This window comes from Mirounga angustirostris, unplaced genomic scaffold (genome assembly GCF_029215605.1).
Source record: "Mirounga angustirostris isolate CCGP_5_RB_7025 unplaced genomic scaffold, mMirAng1.0.hap1 SCAF_14, whole genome shotgun sequence".
In the NCBI taxonomy this organism is placed as follows: Eukaryota; Metazoa; Chordata; class Mammalia; order Carnivora; family Phocidae; genus Mirounga; species Mirounga angustirostris.
In genome coordinates, this window is record NW_026991722.1 from 69,923,216 (window position 1) to 69,949,722 (window position 26,507).

Sequence of the window (26,507 nt, forward strand, 5' to 3'; positions counted from 1 at the left end):
AACTTTGTCTCTTGTGAACGATGGAGGATTTCATACCATCACTGATCACAATGTAGAAGTTCTCGATCCTATCCAGAACACACCGGCAAGGGAGGATCTGGTCAAATGAGCCCACTTAAAAGTTGAAAGAAAACATGACAAGGACGATGAACAGATAGACATTCTAGAAGAGCATTATTCAAATCTGAAGGATGAAGAAATGCCTTGAGAAACACTTGGAGTGCATTTTGTGAAAACAAACACAAACAAAGCTTTTAAAAATGACCATTCTTGATATTATACGGGAAAACTTAAAACAAAAAGAAATACGCTATAAAATGCTATAATTCTATTTTGCATTTTCCCAAGCAACTCATTCAACATGCGATTAATTTTTTTATTTTAAAAAAGAACCAAGGAAGAGCTGTAATTATGACCTAAGTCCTTTTTCACTAGAATAGAAAAAAAAAAACCCACAATTTTTATCATCTTTATCTTATAAACAAATCTCAAATATTTTCTCATTATTATGAAATCCTGGTCCACATTTTAAGAGGATTAGCTGTAAGTGGCTTTTCTCTGGTATTGATAATCTTCGGAGAGCAGATGCTCCCAGACCGACCTCAGAAGCATCATTCAGTGACACAGTAGCCCTATTAGAACTCGCGAAATCTGCTGAGCCAGCAGCGGTGACGGCAGGTGGGTTATTCCATTGTTTCAATTTATTTTCTGTTCTTCCTTTTTTTAGGAGATGGAATACCTCTGCGCAATAATTCTCTGTTGGGCAGACTCCTTTAATCACAGCTATGCTGTGCTCAGGAACTGAGGTTCCCACAGCCCCGACTTGGCAACACTGAACCTCACCAAAAAATTTTTTTAAAGGGTGCATGCATCCTTGCCTTTTTTCACACATACGCCCAAAGTAAAAATATCATAAATACCACAAACCCCACATCTCTTCTTGGGCTCTGCAAAAATATACTCTCATTCATGCAACAAGTATCTGTATATCTACAAAAGAATTCAAAGCTAAAGAAAAATCACATCCTTCTCCAAGTTCGATGACAACTCAAGGTCAAAAGACAGTGATTCCTTTACCCTTGCTTCTTTTGGATTCGGTTTCTGGCCCCCTTCCCCCGTCCCCTAATCCATGATGTAAGAGGCACTGCCGAGTGCAGAATTTGGCTTCACTGTGAAGCCAGAGGGTCCCTGAAGGTAGCGAAACCCCAGGCGTCCAGCCCCACCTCACAGGAAGCACACACAAGACTGCCCGGGGCCACCCTGGGCACCTACCTCAGGATGAAGAGGTCCACGGTGGAATTGCTGGCCAAGGTGACATAGGCAGTGACCACGTCTCCTTGTTTGACTGGCCGGGAGGGCAGCCAGATGACCAGGTTGCTGTCCAAACGCAGCTCGCTGAGCTGGGCAGTGTCCTGGACCCGATAGAGGCTGACAGCACCGATCCTCTGCAGGTGGGGCACGGCCTCGTCCAGCCCGTCCTTCCCGTCCTTCCCCGGCCGGATGGCGTTGCCCTTCCGGACGTCGCCGGCCGCACAGTCCCCGCGCGCGTCCCCCGGCTGCACGGAGTAGTAGAGCTCCACGGGGCTCCCCTCGGGCGGCCCGGGCGCCTTCTTCCTCCCGGCCACCACGCTGGGGGGCCCGAACCAGGCGGCCAGCAGGTCCAGCTCGGCCACGCACAGCCCCAGGGCCCCCTGCAGCCGGCAGCCGGCCCGCACCTCCCGGGTCTCGCGGAAGGCGAACACGCGCAGGCAGGGCAGCCTCTCGCCGGGGCTCTGCGCCGCCCAGTCCCGGCCCAGCACGTGGAAGAGCACCTGCACCTTGGGCCGGCTCAGGTACACCTTGTCCCGCAGGATGTGCGCCTTCAGTTTCCAGTTGAGACCGAATTTACTGGTTGGACCTAGAAAGTTCGAAGTGACCATCAGTTCCAGAGGCACGACCTTCTGCACGGAGAAGGGCCCGTAGCTAGCGTTGAGTACCGGGGGCCTCTTGGCCTTGTATGTGAAGAAGGACTCCACCCTGGTGTGCAGGCTGGAGTTGCGCATGATGTCCTGGTTGGTCTCCTTCAGGAAGAAGGAGGTCTCTGCTCCGAGGATGTGGTAGCTCACAGGCAGGAAGGGCGGCAGCGAGGAGAACCGCGGCACGTTGTCTGTGACCCCTCGGCCCTCTATCACTGCAGGGGGCAAAGAAAGAAAAGAAAAAGACAAAGATGGGGTTACCGCTGGACTCCTTGGACAGTAGGTCTGTAAGCAATTTAGAAATGAGGAGAACGTTGCGAAGCCCACTTGGCTAGAATTTCCATGGTACTCCTGGGATCAGCCAGTAGAGGACTATATGCTATATGCTCTGCAAATTATATACTTGTATTAGGTTGAAGCCAACGAAATGTAGATTTTTGCACGTTAGGAATGGTCGAACAGTGACGATTTCATAATGTCACTGAGCAGAAAGCTGGCAAGATACCCACGAGTGTGGAGTTGGGACGTTTATTAATAATTTGCAAGTTTAAAGCATCTTTAATGACAGGGGTACAGGAATAGAAAAACAAACCAATGGAATGGATGAGTCCGTAAATAAACTCCCGTACGCCTGGAAATTTAGCATGTGATAAAGATAGCAGCCAAGTCATGAGGCAAAGAGAGACTTTTTCATATAGGGTTCCAGGACAAATGGCTAGACACTTGAAACAAAAGATACAATAAAAAAAAAAAAAGATACAATTAGATCCATACCTCACACCATACACAAGAATAAATGTCAAGTGAATCAGTGATCTAGACATAAGGAAATAAAATTTTTCCAGTACTAAAAGAAGACAACGGATGAACGCCTTCATGAACTGGGTGTAGGGAAAGCTTTCTAATTACGACTCAAAATCCAAATGCAATTTTAAAAAAGTGATAAACTCCTCTATGTAAAAAATTTTTTAAATCTTTCGCATAACAACAAATTCATGAAGCCAAAGGGAAACATGGCACACTGGGAAATACTACAAACTGCTGGCTTATGGCACACAACCCAGCCTGGGGATGGGCTCTCTTTGGCCCATGGTATTTTAGAAGATCGCTGAGAATGGGAACCATCTTGAACAAAGAAGGGAAGCATCTGGGTCTCCAGCTTCTCTTTACACATGGGAGGACCTGGCAACATTTGGGCATTATGCCCACCTGGGAACGAGGGGAGAAGTCACTTAGCAGCTCAGTTACCTGCTTGTAACTGGCAGGTGCATCTGAGTTGGAAAGCTCTGACTGGAATCCGCAGCCTGGTAAGCCATCCCACCCTGGGGGCTGGAGCTCAGCGTCACGATGGGCAAGAGCATCACCCCTGCCTTTCTGCCCTCCTCCGTCCATCACAGACGTGGACAGCCGTACAATCAGCAGGCTCCTTGTTGCCCAAAGGTTCTCCTCTCTAAAGATCCCCCATAGCTTCCTCTTACACTGTGGATGGCTCACTAAGGACTCGCTACACGCACAGGACAAAGAGGTTAAAGTGCCCGGTGGCTGACTTTGCAAAGCCCCCCAAAGCCCACGGCCGTGCCCAGAAACGCAAATGGGCCCCCGTTCATACAGGGAGAGAGCAGAAAGTTCTCTCTCCTCCAGCTGCTCCACACTCCCCTGCTGGCCGTCCTCTGAAGGCAGCAGGTGCGGCCCATCCAGCATATGGGCGACCTGCGCCTCTCTCCTCTGGAAGCTTCCCTAATCCTTCTCCTCGGCGGGGACGCTGGCTAGCAGATCAAAACTGCCTCGGGTGTTGCCGCAGCCAAGAGGGCTTGGGTTGTCAAGACGGCTTTTCAAAGAAACAGCATCCCCCCTTGTTCTCCACCAGAGGCTTTGTTCTGAGGCCCCCAGGAGCAAGGGTGCTGGCCCCTCTCTCTTTGAGGGATGTGTCTGCACTTCCATTTTAACCCTCTCGCTCCAGAACCAGGTGAAATCACCCTCAAAAGGCCCCACCAGAGTAGAACATCCCAGAAAGAGTACTGGTTCCATGTCCTTAAAAAGGCCGTGGATTATTTAAGTGACTTACAATATTTTGTAAAAACCAAACTAAATCGCCACATCAGATGTTTTGTTCTAGTGTACCCATCCCTCTCCAAAAAGGCTCTTAAACCGCGAAGTGTGGAGATTTAGAGACTGATTCGTTTGGGGACAGAGACGGGGGCGGGGATGGGCTCTCTGAAGGATCTGCAGGGGCAGGGCAGGATATACCCCTGTCACGGGAAGCACTGCCAACAAGCTTTCTCCTCGTTCTTCACTCTCTCTGTGTGTAGGGATTCCCTTTTTCTACTTTTTTGGGTTCCCCCCCCAAAAGCCTAAAATATGAATCTCTTATTTTTTAGTAAATGCTGAGTTTGTTTTCTATAAAATAAAGCTGGAGTGGGCCTGCTGTCCAACTGTCTCCTTTCTCCATTATTTAAGTAGGTCGCTCCTGCTCCCTCTCATGGAGAAAAAAGTGCCTTGATCTTACCTTCCTGCTGACCCCAGTTCTGGTTTTTCCAGTTCATGAGAGACTTAACGTGAGCAAGAAGAGACAAACATGGTGAAGAAAGTGGGTCTAGTATGGTGGTTAAGGGCATGAAGGTTGGTCATGGAGGCACTGAGGGTTGATCTACTCAGCCATCATGGGTTCTTGAGCAAGTTCTTACCTTCTGGGAGTTTTAGTTTCCATGGATGGATGGATGGATGGACGGATAGATGGAGAGGTGGATGGATGGATGGATGGATAGGTGGATGGATGGAGAGGTGGATGGATGGATGGCTAGAAGGGTGGGTGGGTGGGTGGATGGATGGATGGATGGATGGATGGATGGATGGATGGATGGATGGATGGAAGGGTGGATAGAAGGATGGATGGATGGGTGAATGGATGGTTGGATGGGGGGATGGATGGGTGCATAGGTAAACAGGCAGATAAATAGGTAGAAAGAGTCAGATATATGGGATATATCAGAAGCTGTGTAGAACAATTAAAAACAGCTCCAATTCTCCTTTTGTATCTACACTTTTGCATGTGGCCCTGCAACCCTCCCTTCAAGAGGAAGTGTCTATTGACCTCCTTGAATCTATGCTGGCCGTGTGATTTACTTTGGCCAATGAATACCGCACAGAGAAATTTAAGGGCAGTGAAAATACTCTGTACAATACCGCAACAGTGGACACGTGTCTTTATACATTTGTCCAAACCCACAGAGCGTACAACACCAAGAGTGAACCCTAATGTAAACCACAGACTTTGGGTACATGGGAACTCTCTGTACCTTCCTCTCAATTTTGCTGTGAATCTAAAACTGCTCTAAAAAAAAGAAAATCTTCAAAAAACGAGAATTTCTTGAGCATATGCATTCCCATGACTGCCAGGAACATCTCCCTCCACACACAATGCTCCAGACAATGTCTCCTAAACTCAGACATTCAGAGAGTACTTTCATGACATCAGCCAGATATTTATGCATTGCTAAACAATGATTTTTATCAATAACTAATACTTTATTAAAGTAAATACTTAATCAAATACCAGTGAATTAGTGAATACATGCATTTAGATAATCCTCGTATAAATAACAACACAGGATCCCATGATCCAAATTGTTGCCAGTCTATGGCTCTGAGCCTGACATTTGCCATTTCTTTGTTAAATGGGGAGGTTACTGAGTGTAAGGTGTTCAAGACACAGTGACACCAAAATGAGACTTTTCCGCATGATGAAATTAGAATAATTCAAACAATTGAAAGGGGAATCACTTTCTCATTTGTGAGACTCGGGTGGCTTCACCCCATGTCCATGCACCTCAAACACCAACCCCATGGACGCTCATGAGAACGGCTCCCCCAGGACCTGTGCCCATCTGCACCCTCCCACGCCGTGACTCTGTCGATCACCTCAACTCATCTCACACTCTGGGGAGCCCTGATCCAGGGGAGGAAGGAAGCAGAGGTGATTACCAGCCGTCCTTGTATTTCTTTCCTGACATTTTATCTGCTGATTGCCAGGGAACCATCTCCTGGCTGCTGGGACCCAGTGAGCACAGACAAATATCCACCCTCTCATTCTGGTGCATCTGCTCACACCATCTCCCAGAAAGATAGGATTATTCGGTAATTTTTATTGATCTGAAACAATAACCCTGGAAAAGTCCGATGCTGGTTTCCTAAGGCCACGGGAGAGGGAACAGGGGGGCCGTTGACAGACACACCTTCTTATCTGGGCTCCCTGTAGATGGCACACTCATTTGCTGTCTGCCTCCCTGTTTATCCATTTTCTTTATCTGTGTCCCCTGTTTATCCATTTTCTTTATCTGTGCTGGGGATACCGTGCCCTCCGTCAGGTGTTCATCAGAGAACTCTGCGGCAGAGCTGCGGCCGGAAATTGAGTTTTTGAGATTCTGAGATAGCGAACACAGAAGTCCATGTCACTTAGCACCCAGACAGAATAACACCAGGGGTGGGAAATGACCCTTTCAGTCCGCATGACGCATCACCTTCATCATGATGCTCACTTGCGGATGTGTTGACGGGGGCAGGTTCTTCGGAGCTGGTTCTCTCTGGGCTGGGATGTGTGGGTTGGCCAGGCTGGAGAGAGGACCCCAGGAGGGGGCCTGAGCAGGGGATCCCTCCAGGAGAGGCTCGGGGCCTCGGCGTGTGAGGAGGTCGGTCTAGGAGCGTGGGAGGGGGGCCAGAGTTGGCTCTGACGGCAGTAAGACCTGGGTGCCCGTAGGGTGCGTGGTAAAAATGCAAGGTCCTGCTTTCCTCTTCAACTGGAGAATGTAAAAACAAACACTACGGCGCACGGGCCCTTCAAAGACTATCCAGAGGGGAGGAGTTTGCACTGGATTTGGTTCTACATCCTCATGTTTGATTTTAAAGCATTGTCTGAGAGATTTAAAAAAAAAAAAAAGGTGCAGATATCTGCTCATTTTACAAACAGGAAAGCAAACACCTAGAAAAGTCAGTGTATTTGAACTCTAAGTAAAAAAAAAAAAAAAAAAAATCATTGGAATCACCCAAATGCATGAGCGGTATTGTCTCAGGCTGTGCAAAGGGTCCTCAACTAAGGGCGACTTTTGCCCCCAAGAGACACCTGGTAACGCCTGGAAACATTTCTGGTTCTCACAGCTGGGGGCTGGGGGAGCTCCCGGCATCTAGAGGCCAGAACTCAGTGATGGTAACAGGACCAGCCCCCACCACAAACAGTGTCCAGTCCTAAATGTCGGTGGAGCTGAGGCTGAGGAAGCCTGATCTAACCCGATTCACGTGCAAGGTGTTCGTGGTTCATCCAAGGTACAAATGAAATAGAGGAAGGATATGCGCCAAACCCTCTTCCATCCAGGGAGAGGAAAGGTATCCTTGTGGGTTAAGGGCCTTCCTGACGTCAGACAAAACCCAAGGAATCCCTGCTCCACAATGTACTAGATAAAGATTTTGTTGGTGTTGTTGTTTCGTGGGTCTTTTTGCAAATACCTTAAACTTTTGACCTTTGGCAACCTCATTTCTATAAAGGGAATCATATCACCACCAAGTCACAGAAGGCAATAAGCAAAGTACCCCTGGAGAGAAGGTGCCCGAGCGCTGGGAAGGATGCTGTTGCTATTATATTATTATCCTTCTTCGTATGATTACTATCACCATTTGTTCCAGTCATGCTGATAAGTTAGAGTAGAAAGTTTTCAAGGCCACAGAGATGTGCAAAGGTTTGGGCGACATCTGTATGAGAAAAGATTCAGGCACCAAGAGCAGTGGGCGGGCCCTTCCATGAGTCTGGGGGGCCATGGGGCCACGGATGCCTCCCACTGACCCACCTGGTATCAGACTCCACCGCCCTCCCCACGGGAAAAGGCCAGCCTCCATTCACCTCAAGGAAAACCCTGATGGGATTTTCCTTCCAAGTTACCGCCGCTTACTTGAAATATGAGTCGGCTCAAGTATTCTGAGGTTTTCTCCCTCTCTCCCGGTTGGTGATTTATTAACATTCTCCAGACATAGAATGTCTCTCTCTGCTAAATATGGCGCATTGTTTCTTTTTTCTTGAAACAAAAAGCACCTTGATAAATGGATTATTTTATTTCAATGCCTCTTCTGAACAAGCCCCTGAATATCCTTTGCTGAAATTACATAGCGTGGTTTGCAATTTTGGAACAGAGAAACTCTCCTCTAAAAGAGCAGGTACTTATCTCCCACTCTGAGCTGCTGGGGGGACACCCCCCTTTCTCAGGAAAAACTCCATAATCATCCTCAGGTGTGGCTTAATCGCTACCCCAGCCCCAGCAGAGCAAAAAACTTAGGCCTTTCAGAGACAAATTCTCTAAACCACCTGGAATCTCAGACCCTATCAGCATGAGAACAGTGCCTTGGGTATGCACCCACGAGGGAAATATTTATTAGGGAGAGCCATAAATCTAAAGTGCAGTGTTTTAACCGCCTGAATTTATATTTCCTGAAGTCGAGTTTGGCAAAGAGTGTGGTAGCTATGTGGCTGATCCCTCTGCCCCCCATGTCCCTGGGTGTGGCTTGGACCCCAGGTCCACAGGGGGTTCGAGAGCTCAAGCTGGGGTTCCCTTAAGGGAGGCGCTCCCTGGCGAACTGCTGTATTAGTTTCCCATTGCTCCTGGAATAAATGACACAAACTTAGTAGCTTAAAACAATGGAAAATATTTTCTTATAGTTCTGCAGGTCAAAAGTCTGAAATGAAGGTGTGGGCAGGGCCGCGTTCTTCGTGGTGAGTTCAGGAGAGAATGTTTCTTTGCTGTTCCCCTTTTGAGAGCACCTGCAGTCCTTGTTTCCCTTCCTCCCTCCTCAAAGCCAGCAGCCCACAGCTTCTGTTTGCTCTGACCTCCCGCCTCCCTCTCACAGGGATGCTGGTGATTAAATCCCAGCTCAAACCACCTCACACCAGTCAGAATGGCTAAAATTAACAAGTCAGGAAACGACAGATGTTGGCAGGGATGCGGAGAAAGGGGAACCCTCCTACACTGTTGGTGGGAATGCAAGCTGGTGCCGCCACTCTGGAAAACAGTATGGAGGTTCCTCAAAAAGTTGAAAATAGAGCTACCCTATGACCCAGCAATTGCACTACTGGGTATTTACCCCAAAGATACAAATGTAGGGATCCGAAGGGGCACATGCACCCCAGTGTTCATAGCAGCAATGTCCACAATAGCCAAACTGTGGAAAGAGCCAAGATGTCCATCGACAGATGAATGGATAAAGAAGATGAGTTTCGTATACACAATGGAATATTACTCAGCCATCAGAAAGGATGAATACTTACCATTTACATCGACATGGATGGAACTAGAGGGTATTATGCTAGGCGAAATAAGTCAATCAGAGAAAGACAATTATCATATGATCTCACTGATATACGGAATTTAAGAAACAAAAACAGACGAGCATAGAGGAAGGGAGGGAAAGATAAAACAAGATGAAATCAGAGAGGGAGACAAACCATAAGAGACTCTTAATCATAGGAAACAAACTGAGGGTTGCAGGAGGGGAGGGAGGTCGGGGGATGGAATAAATGGGTGATGGGCATTAAGGAGGGCATGTGATGTAATGAGCACCGGGTATTATCTAAGACTGATGAATCACTGACCTCTACCTCTGAAACTAACAATACATTATATGTTAATTAATTGAATTTAAATTAGACATTTTTAAATAAATAAATATATAAAATAAAAACTTTTTTAAAAGAGAAAAATCAATAAACCCCATCTCAAATCCTTAAATTAATCACACCCGCCAAGTCCCTTTGGCCATATAAAGTAACGTATCAGTAGGTGTTGGCCGTTGGGGCAGGGACTCTTCAGCCCAGCACACACGGCTTTTGGGGGACCTTGGAGGCATTTCTGGTTATCACAAGAGTCGGAGGGAGGATCCCACGAGCATGTAGACAGCGGGGTCCCGCTCTGCTAGACGTCCTGCAGGGTGTGAGACAGTCCCACGCGACACACAAGTAGCCCGGGCTGGTGCAGAGGTTTGGGGGTCCCGCTGAATATTCACAAGAGTGAGAAACCTCCTCTAAGTACCCGAGCCAACAAGCTATCTCCAACGGCTACAGAAACAGTGAGCAAGGGGCAGGGATTTCGTATAGGGCGCATTTTCCAATGTTGCAACTACCGGGGCGAAATTGTACTTCAATTTGATAAAACTTTAGTGAGAAAGTGTTGATCCTTTTGGAAAATGTCATCGGCCATGCCCAATCTGTTTGTGAATGCAAGTTGTCCAAACTTGTCCACACCAGTCAGAATTCGTGGCTGACCCATGCACGGGGACTCCGGACACAGGGCTAATAGCTGACTACTAACATCCGGTCTTCCAGTACACGTTTAAGATATTATTTTATTACGGATTACTCTGCTCATATTTTTCCTGTCTATGACAGGGCACTATGCAGATTTGTTTTTAGTTATATATGTAGATAGGTTGTAAGGTTACAAATTTAGGGCTGCCTGAGTGGCTCAGTCAGTTGAGCATCCGAATCTTGAGTTTGGCTCGGGTCGTGGTCTCAGGGTCCTGAGATCGAGCCCCATGTCAGGCTCCCCACTTAGTGGGGAGCCTGTTTGGGATTCTCTCTCCCTCTCCCTCTGCCCCTCCCCACCATGCTCTTTCTCTCTCTAATAAATAATAAATAAATCTTTTTTTAAAAGTTTACAAATTTAATTTTATGCTGTATAATGGTAAGGGTTGAGACCATTGGTCTAATCCAGGGGTTGGCAAAAATTCTTTTAAAGGGCCATATAGTAACTATTTTGGGTTTTGCAGGCTAAGAGGCAAAATCAATACTACTTGGGTACTTACATAGCCATTTATAATGTGAAAACCATTCTTAGCTGTGAGCCACACAAAAACAGGTGAAGGGCCGGATAAAGCCCATGATGCCGTATTTGCCATAAATCCCTGATTTAAACCAAATGGGTAATTCCAAACCTGTTTCCAGCAACGTGTTCAGTTATGCACCGGTCTACATCAGTGGTTCTCAAATAAGGGGTGCTTTTGCCAATGGGGGGGTGGCATCTGGCAATGTCTGGGGACATTTTTGATTGCCATGGTTGGTGTGGGGGATGTTACTGCCATCTCGTGGGTAGAGGCCAGAGATACTGCTCAGTATCTTTCATGCACAGGACAGCCCCACGACACAGAATCATCTTGCCCCAAAGGCCAACAGTACTGAGGTTGGGGAGCCATGTCCTGGGCCAGTGGGGACCGATGAGTGATGAAGAGGGGTTTGCTGGGGCTTCTGGGAAAGAGGTGCCCTCACACCTAAGAGAACCAGGGAAGCAAATGCCTTTCTCTCCAAAGGCAAATGAGGGACCAGGTCACCACATGAATGCTGTCATCCATGCCAGAACTATGGGTGAGAACCCCAGAGACAGTCAGCAATGGCAGACACAGCAGAGGAATGTGGGAGTGGGTCTTGACAACAAAGAGGGAACACTGCATGGACACACTCTGCATCTTGTTTCCCCATCACACTTCCCATTAGGTTGACCAATGGACGGCCATCATGCCATCGTTGTTTTCTTTCAGCCAAAATCTTCTAAAATGATACACATTGGCTGTGTCCAAATAGAGCTTATTGGCTTTGCACGTCATCTAAAGAAGAGATGAGCACGCTTTTTCCGTCAAGGTCTAGATAGTAAATATTTTAGGCTTTATGGGCCACTCAGCCCTGCTGTTGGTTATATCATGAAAGCAGCCAGAGACCAATGTCAACAAGCAACTGTGCCCCTGTGCCCATAAAACTTTATTGATGGACACTAAAATTGGCATTTCATAGAATTCTCCCATGTCGGAAATATTATTGTTTAAAAAAAAAGTTTCTCAACCATTTACAAATGTAAACACATTCTCCCTTTGTGGGCCACCCAGAAATAGGCAGGGGGCTGGATCTGGTGTGAGAGCTAACGTTTGCTGACCTCCAATACGGACGAAGCCATTCTAAGAGTTGTTTCATGCAGATGATAGCTTCCTTGGTGTTTTCTTCAGGGCCCTTTACAATGTGAATTATATACCAGGTTTGGCTCATTGATCTGAAATATAAACACGGTGTTTACTATGCCTCCAAAATAGCTTAGAAATTGAAGCAAAAAAAAAAAAATTGATCAGACATCAGAAGGGATTTAGAGTTGCATAATATAAGCCTTTATAGCAGAATTTAAATCGGTGTATTTGCTGCTCATATAGCTTATGGTTTGAGGATATTTAGCCATGTCTATTCAAAGAGAAAGGCATCTATTTATTGCAGATGGTGGTATTATTTATGATGGAACCTTACATTAATCCTGAGAGTTCCAATTATCTCAATTCATGCCAATAAAAGGGAACAGCATTCCCATTCTTTATGAGGGTCTTTTTCCTCAAAAAGAAAGAGCTTATTCTTAATATAGTCCACATATTTTCTTTCCCACTAATTACAGGTAATTAAAAAAAAAAAAAAACCCAACTCTTCTCTATCCCATTGAGCCATCCCATTTTTCCCCACATATGAGTCCCATTTGCCTCTAGTTAGCATCTGTAGTTTTGTTTGGTTACACCAGTATTTAGGATGATTATATTAATGAGAAGTCTTAGGACACAAAGTAGAAAATGCTTTCCTGATGGCGAGGTAAATAAAAAAAAAAAAAAGAAAGAAAGAATACACCAGAAGATGAAAGCGATTTTCTCTTTCATTATACAGTCTTTAACTTTTCTCTTGTGAAAGAGAATGTTTGCACAGAGCCTCCCAAGGAGAATGGAGAATGTATAACGGAGAATTCTTAAAAGTCAAAGAGAAAAAAATTCCCTAAAACAGAAGATGAAATCTTGGCCTCATGAAACATGCATTATCACAACCCAGAAGGATGAAAACAATAGCCCCAACGATCAACAGCCTGTGGGTCTGGGAGCTCATTTCCTACCTCTCATATCATGTACTTCTTTAAAACTTTAATCGGCCCCCTGTCTTCCATACTCTTGCACTCCATTTTATACCTAAGGAGATGGAGGCCCAGAGAGGTTAAATATCTTACCCAAGGTCACACAGCTAGGAATCCCAGAATCAGGATATGAACTCAAGACCCATGTGCTCACCTTTATGCTATCCTGCTTGGAATACGGAATTAGAGTACCAGAGCTTGTTAAAATAATTAAAATATTTAAAGGAATGGTGAGAGTACTATTCTTTTTTTTTTTTTTAAAGATTTTATTTATTTGACAGAGAGAGAGATAGTGAGAGAGGGAACACAAGCAGGGGGTGTAGGAGAGGGAGAAGCAGGCTTCCTGCTGACCAGAGAGCCCGATGTGCGGCTTGATCTCAGGACCCTGGGATCATGACCTGAGCCAAAGGCAGATGCTTAAGGACTGAGCCACCCAGGCGCCCCTGAGAGTACTATTCTAAGCACCGCATCAGTCCAGAGATGCTGAATTCCAGCTTGAAAGTCAGGTTCACATTGAGGAAAGAATGGTTGAGAGATGGAGCCCCTGGATCCAGCAGTACCTGAAGCTGGATGGTCTTTGGAGTCTTCCCTTTATGGCTTACGCCAGTCCGAGATGGGCTTCCTTTGAGCTAACTGATATTCAGCTTCCTGTTCTTTATTGATGAGCCAGCCCAGTAGGCTCATGAGAAATGTTCTCATTTAGTATTTCAGGGACAAGACATCAATCTTGGTCTTAACACTAATCTCCCAAAAAAATCCACTGGGGGATATTACGAGGCACACTCTTCATTGAACAAACATTAACTGAGAGCCTTTTCTGTGTCCTGTGCTGCCTGCTTCCATGGGAAACATACAGGAAAGTAAGCCATGTTCATCAGGCTCAGTGGACTGCAAGCTGAGGACAGGGAGCGGCCACAGAAGGGAGGAATGATGATGCAAGTGGACTGTGCTGGGGGGCTACGGTCGGGACCCACGTCTCGGTGGAGGTGTCTGCACGGGGTGGGGATGCTGGGGTCGCGAGCAGGCTACACTGCTGTTGCTTCGGCGTACCACAGTGACAAGGACCGACGTCCACTCAGCATTGTCCTCGTCGAAGTCCCTGTAGCGTAGGGACACCTCCCCGCCTCCCTGCCCCGGCGTCCAGCTAGAGCCGGGTGCTGGATGCCATTGCTGTCTGTGATGGCTCTGGAAGGATGCACCCTCCCCTTTGGAAAGGCACAAACTTAATGAGCCATGAACAAGAGAAAGAGAGTGGAGGATTTTGGAAAGCGACGGCAAAACTCCACGCAGACCTTCCTCTCTCCTGAGTAGGACAAAGGGCTGATGCCGAAGGGGGAAGAACAGCCGATCATGCCCCACAGAATACAGGGTCCCCCCAGGGTGCTGGGGGGAAGGGGCAGAGACCCACCCTGGGCTACTGGGCGCTCGCTTCCGGGGCAGGGTTTAGGGGGGAGAAAGGGGCGGCCACCTCACGAGCATGAGCAGCTGCTGCTAGTCTGGAGGGGACCGTGTCGGCACCTGCTGGGGTGTACGATGCTCCTTCCGTGGATCTGAGACTCCTCCTGGTCAAGAGCTACCCCAGGGACACTCCCATCCATGGGCACAGGCAGACAGGCCCAATGGGTCCACTGCAACACTTTCCATAATTGTCCCAAATTGGAAATGATGTAAATGCTTAGGGTGGGGGGCTTACACACAGGGGCCACAGAACAGAACCCTGTGAAGAACCAGAGCAGAGGAAGGGGCCCAGTCAAGAGGCCAGCTTGGGGCCAGCTCACCCGGTTCCAATCCTGGCCTTGCCTCTTCCTGGCTGTGAGGGTCAGCTGCTTACTTAGCTCGTCTGTGCCTCAGTGTTCCCATCCATATAATGCACTCAATACCAGCACACACCTCAAGGGACCGTCAGAAGATCAGAGCAGCAACGATGCAAGGCACTCGGAGCGGAGCTTGCCACACGGCAGGTGCTCAGCACCACTGTCCGTTCATTTCAACTATGATGAGCCAGTAGCTGAACAGGACAACTGCAGGTACTGGTGTGGGAACCTCTCCAGGACACAGCATGGGGTGACAATTGGGTTGCAGAACAATGTCATTTATACCAAAACAAACAAACACATAACCACAAGGACTGGTCTGAATTACATTTTGCTGCAGATTATTTGCCCACGGAGCTTTCCAGAAACACTACCCAGGACTTTATTTACTGGCCCCACAGACTCATTAAGGACCCAGGATCCCCATCTCTACTGCAGGCCTTCATACTCATGGTCACAAGATCGCTGCTACCCATCCAGCCATTGCATCTGAGTTCCAGGGAGGAAAAAATAGGAAGGGAAAAATATCTCTGCCAGGTGAGTGTATTACATGATATTGGCTTTTTCTTTTTCTTTTTTTTAATTGGCTTTCCTGGAAGACTCTCCCAGTACACTTCTGCTTATAACTTCTTGCCTATATTGGTTCATAATTATGCAGCTGCGAGGGGATCTGGAAAGGTGATTATTTTTAACTGGGTACATTGCCACCTCCAGCAAATTAATAAGTAAAGAAAGAGGAGGGAAGAATGGATAGTATATAGACAGCATTATCTCACAATTATGACAGAAGTAGCATACCATTTATGCTAAAATAATTATGTTAAAAAATAACTATCGATATTGGTATTTCTAAAATACGAATACATTCAACGTCATTATGTTAAAACCACAAGAACAATACAGACACGCGCATGCACACAACTGTTCTGAAGGTTTCTCATGATAATGCCACGCTTACAAAAGAGATTACCTGAGAGCAGTCGAAGGAAAATGAGATCTTTTAGAGGGTCACATGGAAAGTTTAGCTTTTTAGAATTACTTCTTCCCTCCCCGATCTTTGCTCTTCTTTCTGGCATCTGGCTTCAAAGGAGAGGGAAGGTAAGGGGATTAACACAGATCTATGTGCATCCAGATGCCTCGGTTTTATCCTGGGACGAGGAGGAGTCGCGAGACGCTGGGCTGACTGGAGGATGTCCTTGGGAACAGCCCCCTAGGTGGGGAGGGGGGCGGGGTTCATCCAAGCTGCCCAGGTGCGTCACTTCCCTAGTGTTCCTTACATGCAGCACAATTTACTGAGCACCTGCTACATGCTGGATGCTGCTCTAAGCAGTGAAGGTGCCACAGGGAACAAGACAGTCCTGGGAACGCCGGCACGGGTGCTCCGCTGGGAGCGAGCAGAAAACCGCAGAATGCTGCGTGGTGCCGAGGATCTGGAGAGGAGAAATCTGTGCGTCCAGGAGCTCACTCCTGACCGCTCCAGCCCAAGCAGCTCTCGTGTCCGGCCGGCCAGCCTGCATGGGGGCTCTTCCTCGTCTCTCCCCAAAATGATTCTGGTTGACCGGGTGGTTCTTCTGCTTTAGCGTCTCTGTACCTGAGACTGTCCTTCCTACTAGCCAGGGAATCTCATGACCCAGAGACCCCATCTTCTCTCCCCCAAGGGCCCTGGCCAGTATCTGGAACAGGGGGCACTCGATAAGTATTTTCTGAATGAATGAATGAATGAGTGAGTGAGTGAGTGAATGAATGAATGACGAAGGAACAGAATAGATACCTAAGTGCCCGGTGAACCCCAGGGCCGCCCGGTCCTGGAGCGCCGAGCGGATTCCCACGTCCCGCCAGCGTCTCTGGCCTTAGCTCCTCGGGGGACCCTCCTCAGAGAGGCCGGTCGGGCCCTTCTCTAGAGATGGCCTCTCAAACTGGGGGCACGAGGGGCCACACTGGCCCCCAGACAGGTTTACTACACTGCCCAGTGTTTAAAAGAAAAACAGAGCGGGAGGGAGGGCGGGAAGGAGCCAGAGAGGCAGAGAAAGAGGGTGGGCTGCCAATCCTTTAAAATTAGAGGGAGCACTTACACGTTCGGATTCTTAGTTTCCTGTAAAAGATTGGAACTGGGGCCACCACCAGGCTGGCCTTCCTGCCTGGCAGCAAGTGGCTGGGGCCAAGAAGGAGCAGTGCCCGTGGGTCCCAGGCCACCGGAACGCCCCGCTGGCTGGCCCCCGCCCTCTGCATCAGCCACCCCAGCCTCCGATCGCGCGTGCTCAAGCCCACTGATCCCAAAGGCGGGAAGCCAGCCCAGCCGAGCTCTGCCGCCAGACAGGCCCCTGACCCAGACCTGTGCCTTAGCTCGGGCTCTCCGAAGTGGAGGGGGCATCCGAGGCTCTACAAGACGTGTCCTCTCCCCCAGAGAATCAGAGAAGCCACCGAGCCAGGGGACATTCCTAAGCTCCGCCACCAGAGGGTGCGCTCTGAAGGGCCCAGGGGACGCCAAGACCCTGGGAGGTGTGCAGGCCACACCCAGGCCAGCCCGGAGCCCTGCAGCGGCCGGTCATCCAGCCAGCCGCCGACAGCCACGACCCCCAGTCCTCCAGGCACTCAGCGGCCAGCCTGCAGCAGCACCCCACGTTCCCCCCACAATGCCAGGGCACCTCTCGTGACTCCGGTTTAAACTGGACCGGATCCAAAGCAACTCAGCCCTTTAGAATAGCTGGAAGAATCTACCCCAGGACTCAGAAACCCCCCCGGGCTGACGGGCAAAGGGCTGGGCGAGCGGCTCCGGATCGAGGCACACGTTTTCCACACCAAGGTGTGCTAGGCGGTGCCTACGTTTCCTCGGGCACAAACCCCAAATCGGGGACGACCGTGGAGCCTACATTCATTCATGAGCGGCTCGGGCCAGGCCAGGGCAGCAGAGCCCATGACGTGTCCTGTGGACCCCAGACCTGGGACCGGGTCGGCGCAGGGCACAAGTCACTTCTCTGCCAAGCTTTGCAACCGCCTCGTTCCCCCAGCACCTAACCACCAAGCATCCCCTGCTGCCGAGAACCCCGGGGTGCACGCAGCGCGCACTGACAGAGAGGCACCCAGGGCCCGAGAAACGCAAACAGCATGCCGTGTGGCGCCGAGTGCCGGGGGAGTGCTGTGGGGACAGAGGCCTGGGGAGGCATCCAGGCAAAGGGGCAGTGGCCCTTCGCTAGCGTGAGACCCTGGGCCAAAGGCCTACCTCTCTTTACCAGACACGCTCCTGAGCCGTGGGAGAGCAGAACACCTGCTCAGCCAGGTCGTCAGGAGCCCAGAGGCCAGTAACGGCTTAGCGCAGTCCCGGCCCCGAACCCACCTCCCAGCACGGCCGCCGCTGAAAGCAGGGCTTGTGCGGGGCCGTGAGGAGGATGTGAAGACACAGGGAAGGGAGGAGGAGAGAAGCCCCACTCTGGGGGGCTGCCCATCCACGGGGGCGTCCGTGACTTGGGGACCTCCTGCATCCATCTGTGCCCTCGGAGGGCTCAAATGCAGGTCCCCACACCGCCAAGCACCGACCCTCCCAGCAGTCTCGGAGAGGATGCGTTAAATGTTGGTTGGAGCTAGAACGGTGCCAGGTTCTTCCCCAACCCAGACAGCAAGAGCTGAGTCCAGCAAGGGGCGCCTGGGCCAGGGTGGGGACAGAATCCCAACCCTAACCTAACCTCAACCTGGCTGATGAGGCCAGTCAGGCTCTGCTCCGTAACATGCCACGAAGGAACTGGGGACTAGTACCTAGCCTGTCAGGTCTGCCACCCACCTTCCAGCCGGCCAGGGCCACGGGCTCCGGGCCCAGAGATGGCCCTCAGTCCCAGCTCAGAGCAGGGGGCGGGCGTTCAGGACACAGCTCGTGTTCCCGACTGCCTGGTGGGGTGAGCCTCCTGCCCACTCCCGGCGTCAACCTCCCGATCTCAGCTGCAACCCCGCTCTCTCTCCTGGTTCAGGGGGCTCGCTATGCGACCAGGCTGCTTTGAAGGACGGCGTACTCATGGGCTTTCCTACAGGTCCTCCCGGACCTTCAGGGCCATGTCCCATTTTCCCGCCTCACTGTCCCCTGCAGCAATTAGGGATTGAAACGGTGCGGGCGTGGGTGTCTAAATGCGCCCTGCATAAAGCGGACAAGTGGTTTTCTGCACATCGCAAACAGGCGACAGGCTGGGTCTTCTTGCATGGACACTGACCTTAACCGAGAAACCAAAACAAAATTCTAGGGGAAATGGAAATCAGACGGTCACCGCCCGTGCATCAGGTGCAATGCTAGAAAGGGGGTGTTTGTGTCAGAGATTTTCAGTAACCCTCCTGGGGTCATCAAAATGGGTGACACGGCTCAAACTTCCAGACAGAAAATAAAGAAGTCCTAGGGATGTAACATATCGCATGGCGACTAGAGTTAACCATCCGTCTCATACACTTGGAAGTTGCAGAGAGCAGATCTTAAACGCTCTCATCATGACAAAAAAACAAACAAACATGTGACTGCGTTGGTGATGGATATTAACTGGACCCCCTGTGGTGATCAGTCCACAATATATACAAACACTGAATCACTGTGTTGTGCACCTGACACTAATATAATGCAATAGTCGACTGTATCAATTTTATCTCCATAAAAAATTCCTGCTAGGTCTTGCCATCCCCACTGCACAGATGGGAAGACTGAGGCTGACAGGGTAAATAATCAGGCTCCTCATACAGGATCCCAGCAGAGCTCCACCCTAATTCCAAGCCTAAGCCCTTCTCATGGCGTTCTGCTCCCTGCACCTGCAAAAGTTCGAAGCTGTGGCCCATGAGGGTTCTAAGCTGTTTCTGGACGAAGTGACAAACAAATCGAGATGCGAGGCTGTGTCCTGAGGCTGGACTGTGCCAGACTCGGCAGCTGGACAGGGACACGTCCTGCTGGGGGGCTTCTGGGGGCTCGGGTTGTGCGGTATTGGGTGTGAGGACGGTGAGCCAGCCGCGTGTCAGAACGGGGAGGGTGGGGGGCGTCACTGGGGAGTGGAGGGAAAGCCCCCCCCCATGGAGCTGGTCTGATGCCACCACAGTGTGGGGGTGGGGGAGCCAGGGGGACCAAACACTCACCTAGTGAACGAGGTCTGCCTACGTGAACCCAAAGTCCCTAGAAATATGGGAAAAAATCAGAACTGAACGAGCTGCATTCGTAAGAATGACCACTCTCTGACCTGGGGAGACCCCAGGGGACTCTGGTGCCACACGGTGGCCTCTCGAAGCCGACAGGAAGGCCATCAGATGCTTGGCCACCCAGGTGCCTCATTCGGCATCAGGAAAACTGGCATCTGATCTTTGACACACGAGACAAGAAGCCCTCCGCTTAAGTGCTCTTGCCCTTCTTTGCCTAATGACAACCAGATAGTCCAGTCCCGCCCCACACAGTCATGGGGCCAGGACCACGGCTGAAGGCAGGTTCCTCGGAGACCCACCCAGACCCACCACGGGGCTGCCTGCACCCCAAGATGCCTCTCGTTCTGCCGCCTGGGCCCGGGCCCGGCACACCTGAAACCAGCAGCTGCAGGGGATGGATCGTAACTTCCCCTCCAGAACTTTGCCCCGTCTCCGGAGAAGATGAAGGCCAGACTTCTGTCCCCCAGTCATGATTTAGGTCACTCGCTCACTGGATTTTTCCCTCGGTCCCTTTTCTGGAACCCAACTGCCTCCTTTTATTTTACAGGTTTCATTTTTTTTTTCTTTTTTTAACTGATCAGGTTAGCTAAACTCCACACCTGGTATGAACAGTTGGCCCTTAGTTCACTAGCCAAACAGATGCCAATTCTCATAATAGTTTGAAAAGTAGGGCGCCTGGGTGGCTCAGTTGGTTAAGCGACTGCCTTCGGCTCAGGTCATGATCCTGGAGTCCCGGGATCGAGTCCCGCATCGGGCTCCCTGCTCAGTGGGGAGTCTGCTTCTCCCTCTCCCGCTCCCCCCTCTTGTGCTCTCTCACTCTCACTCTCTCTCAAATAAAAATAAATAAAATCTTTAAAAAAAAAATTTATGAAAAGCATAGTTACTTAGGTAATCCAAAACTATCCCGATTTTGAGGGATTTCTCAGTCAAGAAGATGAGTTACAATACCGAGTTTCCTCGAAGCAAAGCACAACTTTGCTGTTAGAAAAACAAAGTGGCTTAGCCTTTTTCAACCCAGAGCCTCGGATTCCTTCCTGCATTAATTGTGTCTTTATGGGAAAGTACTCGCCTGGAAAAACCCATTCAAGGAACCTCTAAATACACCGACGGTCCCCTGTCCTGCCAAGACAAGGACTGGGGAGGGAACAAATAGAAATCCCCTGGGGCTGGACAGAGAAATTTGGGAATGATGAAATGATTAGGAGAATGGGGCGGGGGGGGAGCTTTGTGTCATTAATCTGACCTGCCTTTATCTTGCTGAGTCCAGGGACACCCAGGGATTCCCAGTCGGGTGTCCAGAGCCTGAGCACCATGGGCAACGGCCCAAGCATCCATCAGCATGGAGGGGTGGATTTGGGCGTCGCGGTGAGCTCCTTAAGTGCCCAGATCATGTTTCAGCGTGGTGCTTGTCCCCTGCTTCTGGAAACGAATGAGCCAGGGGGTCGCTGGCCCTTGTGAAGGCAGAAAATGCCCCCACTTGTAAGTTTCTGCCCTAGAAAAACACACACACACACACATACACGTATGCACACAGACACCCGCCTAGACAGACATACACTTATGTGGATACATACACACACAGATACACACACATAAACACACACGTGCACGCTTACGCACATGCACTCACAGATACACACACACACACAGACACACACCACATGCACAGAGAGAAACGTACAAGGAGGTTCAGTCTCCTACATGTCTTAGCAGGAACTTACGCACCTAAAAGCCCGCCTATCAATAGGAGAAATATGGCTAAAACATAATATCTTTAAGTAAGGGAATGTTGTAGAGCAGTTACAAGGAAGACTCTAGAGAAAGAATCGTGACCTACTGATAATTATTAAAGCTACCAAGTGAATACCTGGGAATTCATGACATGAGCCTCCCCTTTTGGTATATGTTTGAAATTCCCATAATAAAACGTTAACTTGCAAAATAATAAAAAGAGTGATGCAAGTCTGTGCTTGCTGAATAACAGGGTAGCCGCCAGCCACAGATGGGTATTGAAATTTAAATTAACGAAAATTAGATACAATTAACTCAGTTCCTCGGTCCCACTCACCACATTTCGAGAGCTTGTTTCCAGTATCATGGAGGTTCTATTGGTCAACAGTGTCTGTATCTGTATTTAGCAACATAGGTATGAAAACTGTCTTGGGTTTGGGGGGGTGGCTCAGATGGTTAAGCGTCTGCTTTTGGCTCAGCTCATGACGTCAGGGTCCTGGGATCGAGTCCCACGTCGGGCTCCCTGCTCAGTGGGGAGTCTGCTTCTCCCACTCCCCCTGCTTGTGCTCTGTCTCTCTCTCTCTCTCTCTCAAATAAATAAATAAAATCTTTAAAAAAATCATTTAAAAATATCTTGGGTTTAGGGCGCCTGGGTGGCTCAGTTGGTTGAGCGACTGCCTTCGGCTCAGGTCATGATCCCAGGGTCCTGGGATCGAGTCCCACATCGGGCTCCTGGCTCAGCAGGAAGCCTGCTTCTCCCTCTCCCTGCTCTCTCTGTCTCTGTCAAATAAATAAATAAATAAAATCTTAAAAAAAAAAAAAAAAAATCTTGGGTTTAAAGACCGAGAAAAAAGCCCATACAGTATGATCGTATTTCCGTAATTTTTCAAATTCAGAAACTAAACACTCTGCATTTTGTACGGGTGTGTATCTGGGTACATGGAAAGCATTAAAGGGTCCAGGGGTTTATGATAAGGTCAGATTCCTTCCCCGAAGGAGGGGTTGGAGTATCGGGGCTGCTGAGCAATAGGCAATTAGTTTCGCCATTAAGGTATTGGGCTATCCGTGTTCCAGAAAACAAAGTTACACTGAGTACAGGAAACGGCAACAAAGCATTCGGCCCTGGGCGAGGAGAGCTGAGCGGGCGCTGAGCAGGGTGTTGGGTCTTCTCCAGGACGGGGACAGAGAGAGGGAGGCTGGAGAACCAGAGCCCATCGGGATGCTTTCCCCTCTTCGTGCCCACTGTCCTCTGCAGAGCAAAGCTCCCTTGCTCTCAGGAGGTGGTAGAACTTCACCACTTTTCTCTGCAAACAAAACCAAGGGAGCTTCCTGGGCGAGGAGTGCTCCTCTCTGAGCCACGGACCTTGGCAGCTCGCCGCTGGTATTCTCGAAGCTGACAGATGTCTCCCTCTCCACACTGCTCTTTGTGACTCTCCTGGTGTGAAAGTCCTGTCCAGCTCCCGAGCCGGGAAGGCCCTGTCTCTGGTCTGTCTCCGAGGAGCCTGGCCCGGGATGGCAGCCTTCCTCAGGTTCTGCACAAGAATTCTTCCCATGCGGAGGCCCCGCGAGTCCTGGGAGTATCTGGTGCTGCTTCCCCGGGAGGCATCCCCAACAACTCAGGCAGGTTCAAGTCTTCCATGGGGCTGCGTTGGATACACAGCCAATCCTCATTCTCGAGGATTCGACTCAAGAGGCCACCTACTCGCTGAAGTTTATTTATAAACTTGAAGTCCATACAGGTGGTGCTTTCCCGGTCATTCATGGACAAGGCAGAGGGGAGGAGACTCAGAGTGGCCCTGAGTGCCTGTCCCCAGCTGGGGGGGAGCATTCCGGCTCTCAGACTGCACGTAAGCAAGTGTCCTTTTCTTGTTAATGTCACACTTTTCACCGTGTTGTGCTTTTTGCTGGTGATTTTGCTGTTTAAAATGGCTTACTGCTAAAGTGCTGGAGAGCATCCCTAAGTGCAGAAGCCTCCTTGCGGAGAAAATATGTGTTAGATGAGCTTCATTTGAGCCTGAGTTATGATGTTGTTGGCCATGAGTTTGGCGTTAATGAATCCGTGACAACACGTTAAATCAGGTACCTTTAAACAGAAGCACGCACAAAATCAGGGTATGCGTGTGTGGGTTGACGGAAATGTAGTGAACAGAGGCTCGCAAGGAGCAGTGTGGTTCGGTATCCACTAATTCGGTGTTCACAGAGACTTTTGGGAACATAACCACTGTCCACAAAGTGAATGATGAGAGCCGACGAACTGCCCTCGTAAAAGATGGGAAGTTCGAATAATGCCCTTGGCTACGGTAGTATCTAAAATCCTGTGGCATATTTCTTACAGAGAATGAATGAGAGGCCAGGCGTTATGGATCCTGTGTAGAAAACGGAACGTACAGACGTAGGCTACTGTAACACAGAGAACACGGAGAACGCTCGGGAGAGGAGAGCTGAGCCTCACACAAACCTGTTCCCCTACTTTATACAGACTCTCGAATCTGATTCACAAAGACGTCTGCTGACACGGCCCGCCACCCATCCACGTGTCCAACACATGGTTCCTGAACACCCACTATGTGCCAGGCACTGGTCTAGGCGCTGAGCTTGAAACAGTGAACGAAAGAGACCAAAACCGGGCGCCTGGGTGGCTCAGTTGGTTAAGTGACTGCCTTCAGCTCAGGTCATGATCCCAGGGTCCTGGGATGGAGTCCCACATCGGGCTCCTGGCTCAGCGGGGAGCCTGCTTCTCCCTCTGACCCTCTCCTCTCTCATGCTGTTTCTCTCTCGCTCGCTCTCCAATAAATAAATAAAATCCTTAAAAAAAAAAAAAGAGAGAGACCAAAACCTTGCCTTCCTGGTACTTCCTTTCTGTCGAGAGAAGAGGACAACAGGGAAATGAAGAAGCACAGTGGGTAGTGGGTCAGATTTGGTAACGGCTGTTGGGTAGAACGAGGCATAGCGGGGGCAGGGCTGGTGTCCTTTTGGCACGATGACCAGGGAAGGTCCCACTGAGAAGGGGACAACGAGGCAAAAGGTTGAAGCGAAGATGATCTCACTGGGAAGGAGCAGGGGCATGGGGGTATGGCGGGGGGGCTTGCCTGAGTCCCTTGGTGGACGTGTGCCACCACTTTCTTCTCTTTCCACCTGTCCTAACAGACTGGCCCCAAGTCCCAGCACAGTGCATGCTCCCGGCAAGTAATTCTGTAACAGAAGCAGACTCTGACCCCATTAGAGTGTATGTCCCACCCCTTAGAGTGTTACAGTCGGTTGAATGGTGGCCCCTATAAAGATAGATGCCCTCAGAAACCTCAGATCCTGCAAAGGTGACCCTATTTCCATGGAAAGGGGTCTTCACAGATGGAATTAAGGATCCTGAGATGAGATCATCCTGGATTTAGGGCAGACCTTTTAAGAAACAGAAGAGGAGAAGATGCAGAGAAGAGAAGGCCCTGTGGATAGGGGAGGCGGAGGTTGGCGAGATGCAGCCGCAAGTCAAGGGATGTCAGGAGCCACCAGACGCTGGGCGGGCCAGGAAGGATCCTGCCCAAGAGCCTCTGGAGGGGGTGGGGGTAGATGTCTTGCCTTCTTTTAGAACTGCGAGAACACATTTCTGCTGTTTTAAGCCCCCCAGTTTGCGATCCTTTGCCGTAGCCGCCTTGGGTGACTGACACACGCTGTAAGAAGCCTGGCTGAGAAAAGCCAGCCAGAACCATCCACGTCGTGGCAGCTGATGGGCCAAAGCAAGACAGAGCGGGGCACAGAGGCAGATGCTCAGCCAATCCGTGCCAACACCACCCAGGACATCAATCTTCTCTCTTCGTCCCTACGACCTGCCCCCCAGCCCACATCTTACCCCTCCCTGAACAAGAACCTGATGGTGGCATGGGGTGCGCCACTCCAACGAAGAGCCCACTGCAGCCCTTCCCGCCTCCTCGCTGACCCGGGCAGAGTGTGGTCCCGGCACCTTCTGCGCCTTGTAAACCGGTCCTCTCCTCCTTGCTGAGCCTGGAGAAATCGGCAGCACCGTGACGACAATACCAGCAGTGGGGTGAGGTTCCCTAACAGTGCCCATTAGTTCTCTGAGGAGGGCAAGCCTTGAAACTGTGTTCTCCTGTCAAAACCCAGGAGAGACATCAACCACGTGTCTTCTATTAAATCTTGATCTCCCCACTGTGTGATGAAGGTGTAAATGAATAGTTGTCCTTGATGATTTTTAACAACTCTGTTCTCTTCTTTTTTTTTTTTTAAAGATTTTATTTATTTATTTGCGAGAGAGAGAATGAGAGACAGAGAGCATGAGAGGGAGGAGGGTCAGAGGGAGAAGCAGACTCCCTGCTGAGCAGGGAGCCCGATGCGGGACTCGATCCCGGGACTCCAGGATCATGACCTGAGCCGAAGGCAGTCGCTTAACCAACTGAGCCACCCAGGCGCCCCAACTCTGTTCTCTTCTTAAATCTGCATGCAGACTCTTTCAATGGGTACAGTCACAAACCTAAAATACCGGTCAGACGACTCAGGTTCCTGGGCCCATTCTCAAGCGCAGTCACCCCGGCCCTGGAAGTGACATGGGTGGAGAGGCGATCTGAGGTACACATGTGGGGACATCAGAACTCAGGCTTGCCCCCACACCTCTAACTGCTCAACTGAGGGCAAGAACCCACACAGCTCTGAAAGGAAGAGAAATATGGATGAGTCTAAAAACCCACAAATGGCCTTTCCACGAACCTCAACCGTTGCGTCTGAGTCCTTGCCCCACCGCACAACTTGACAATGAGGGGCTGGAAAGCAGAATGCAGGACAATGGTTTCAAGCATTTCCAGGTGCGTTCACAGTGGACACATCTGCATCGTGACCAGGACACATGCGTACACATACCTAAATTCACCAAACCCAATGCAAGCTTCCTTGTG

At 49.8% G+C, this 26,507-nt stretch overlaps 1 protein-coding gene across 1 annotated transcript in view; it reads right to left on the reverse strand.

The window, feature by feature from the left end:
• TMEM132C (transmembrane protein 132C) overlaps nt 1-26,507 on the reverse strand; it is a 307,389-nt gene that overhangs the window by 198,735 nt on the left and 82,147 nt on the right. Inside the window, exon 2 of the mRNA XM_045887847.3 lies at nt 1,273-2,170. Within this exon, the coding sequence (XP_045743803.1) occupies nt 1,273-2,170 (898 nt within the window). The remainder of the gene's footprint in view (nt 1-1,272; nt 2,171-26,507) is intronic.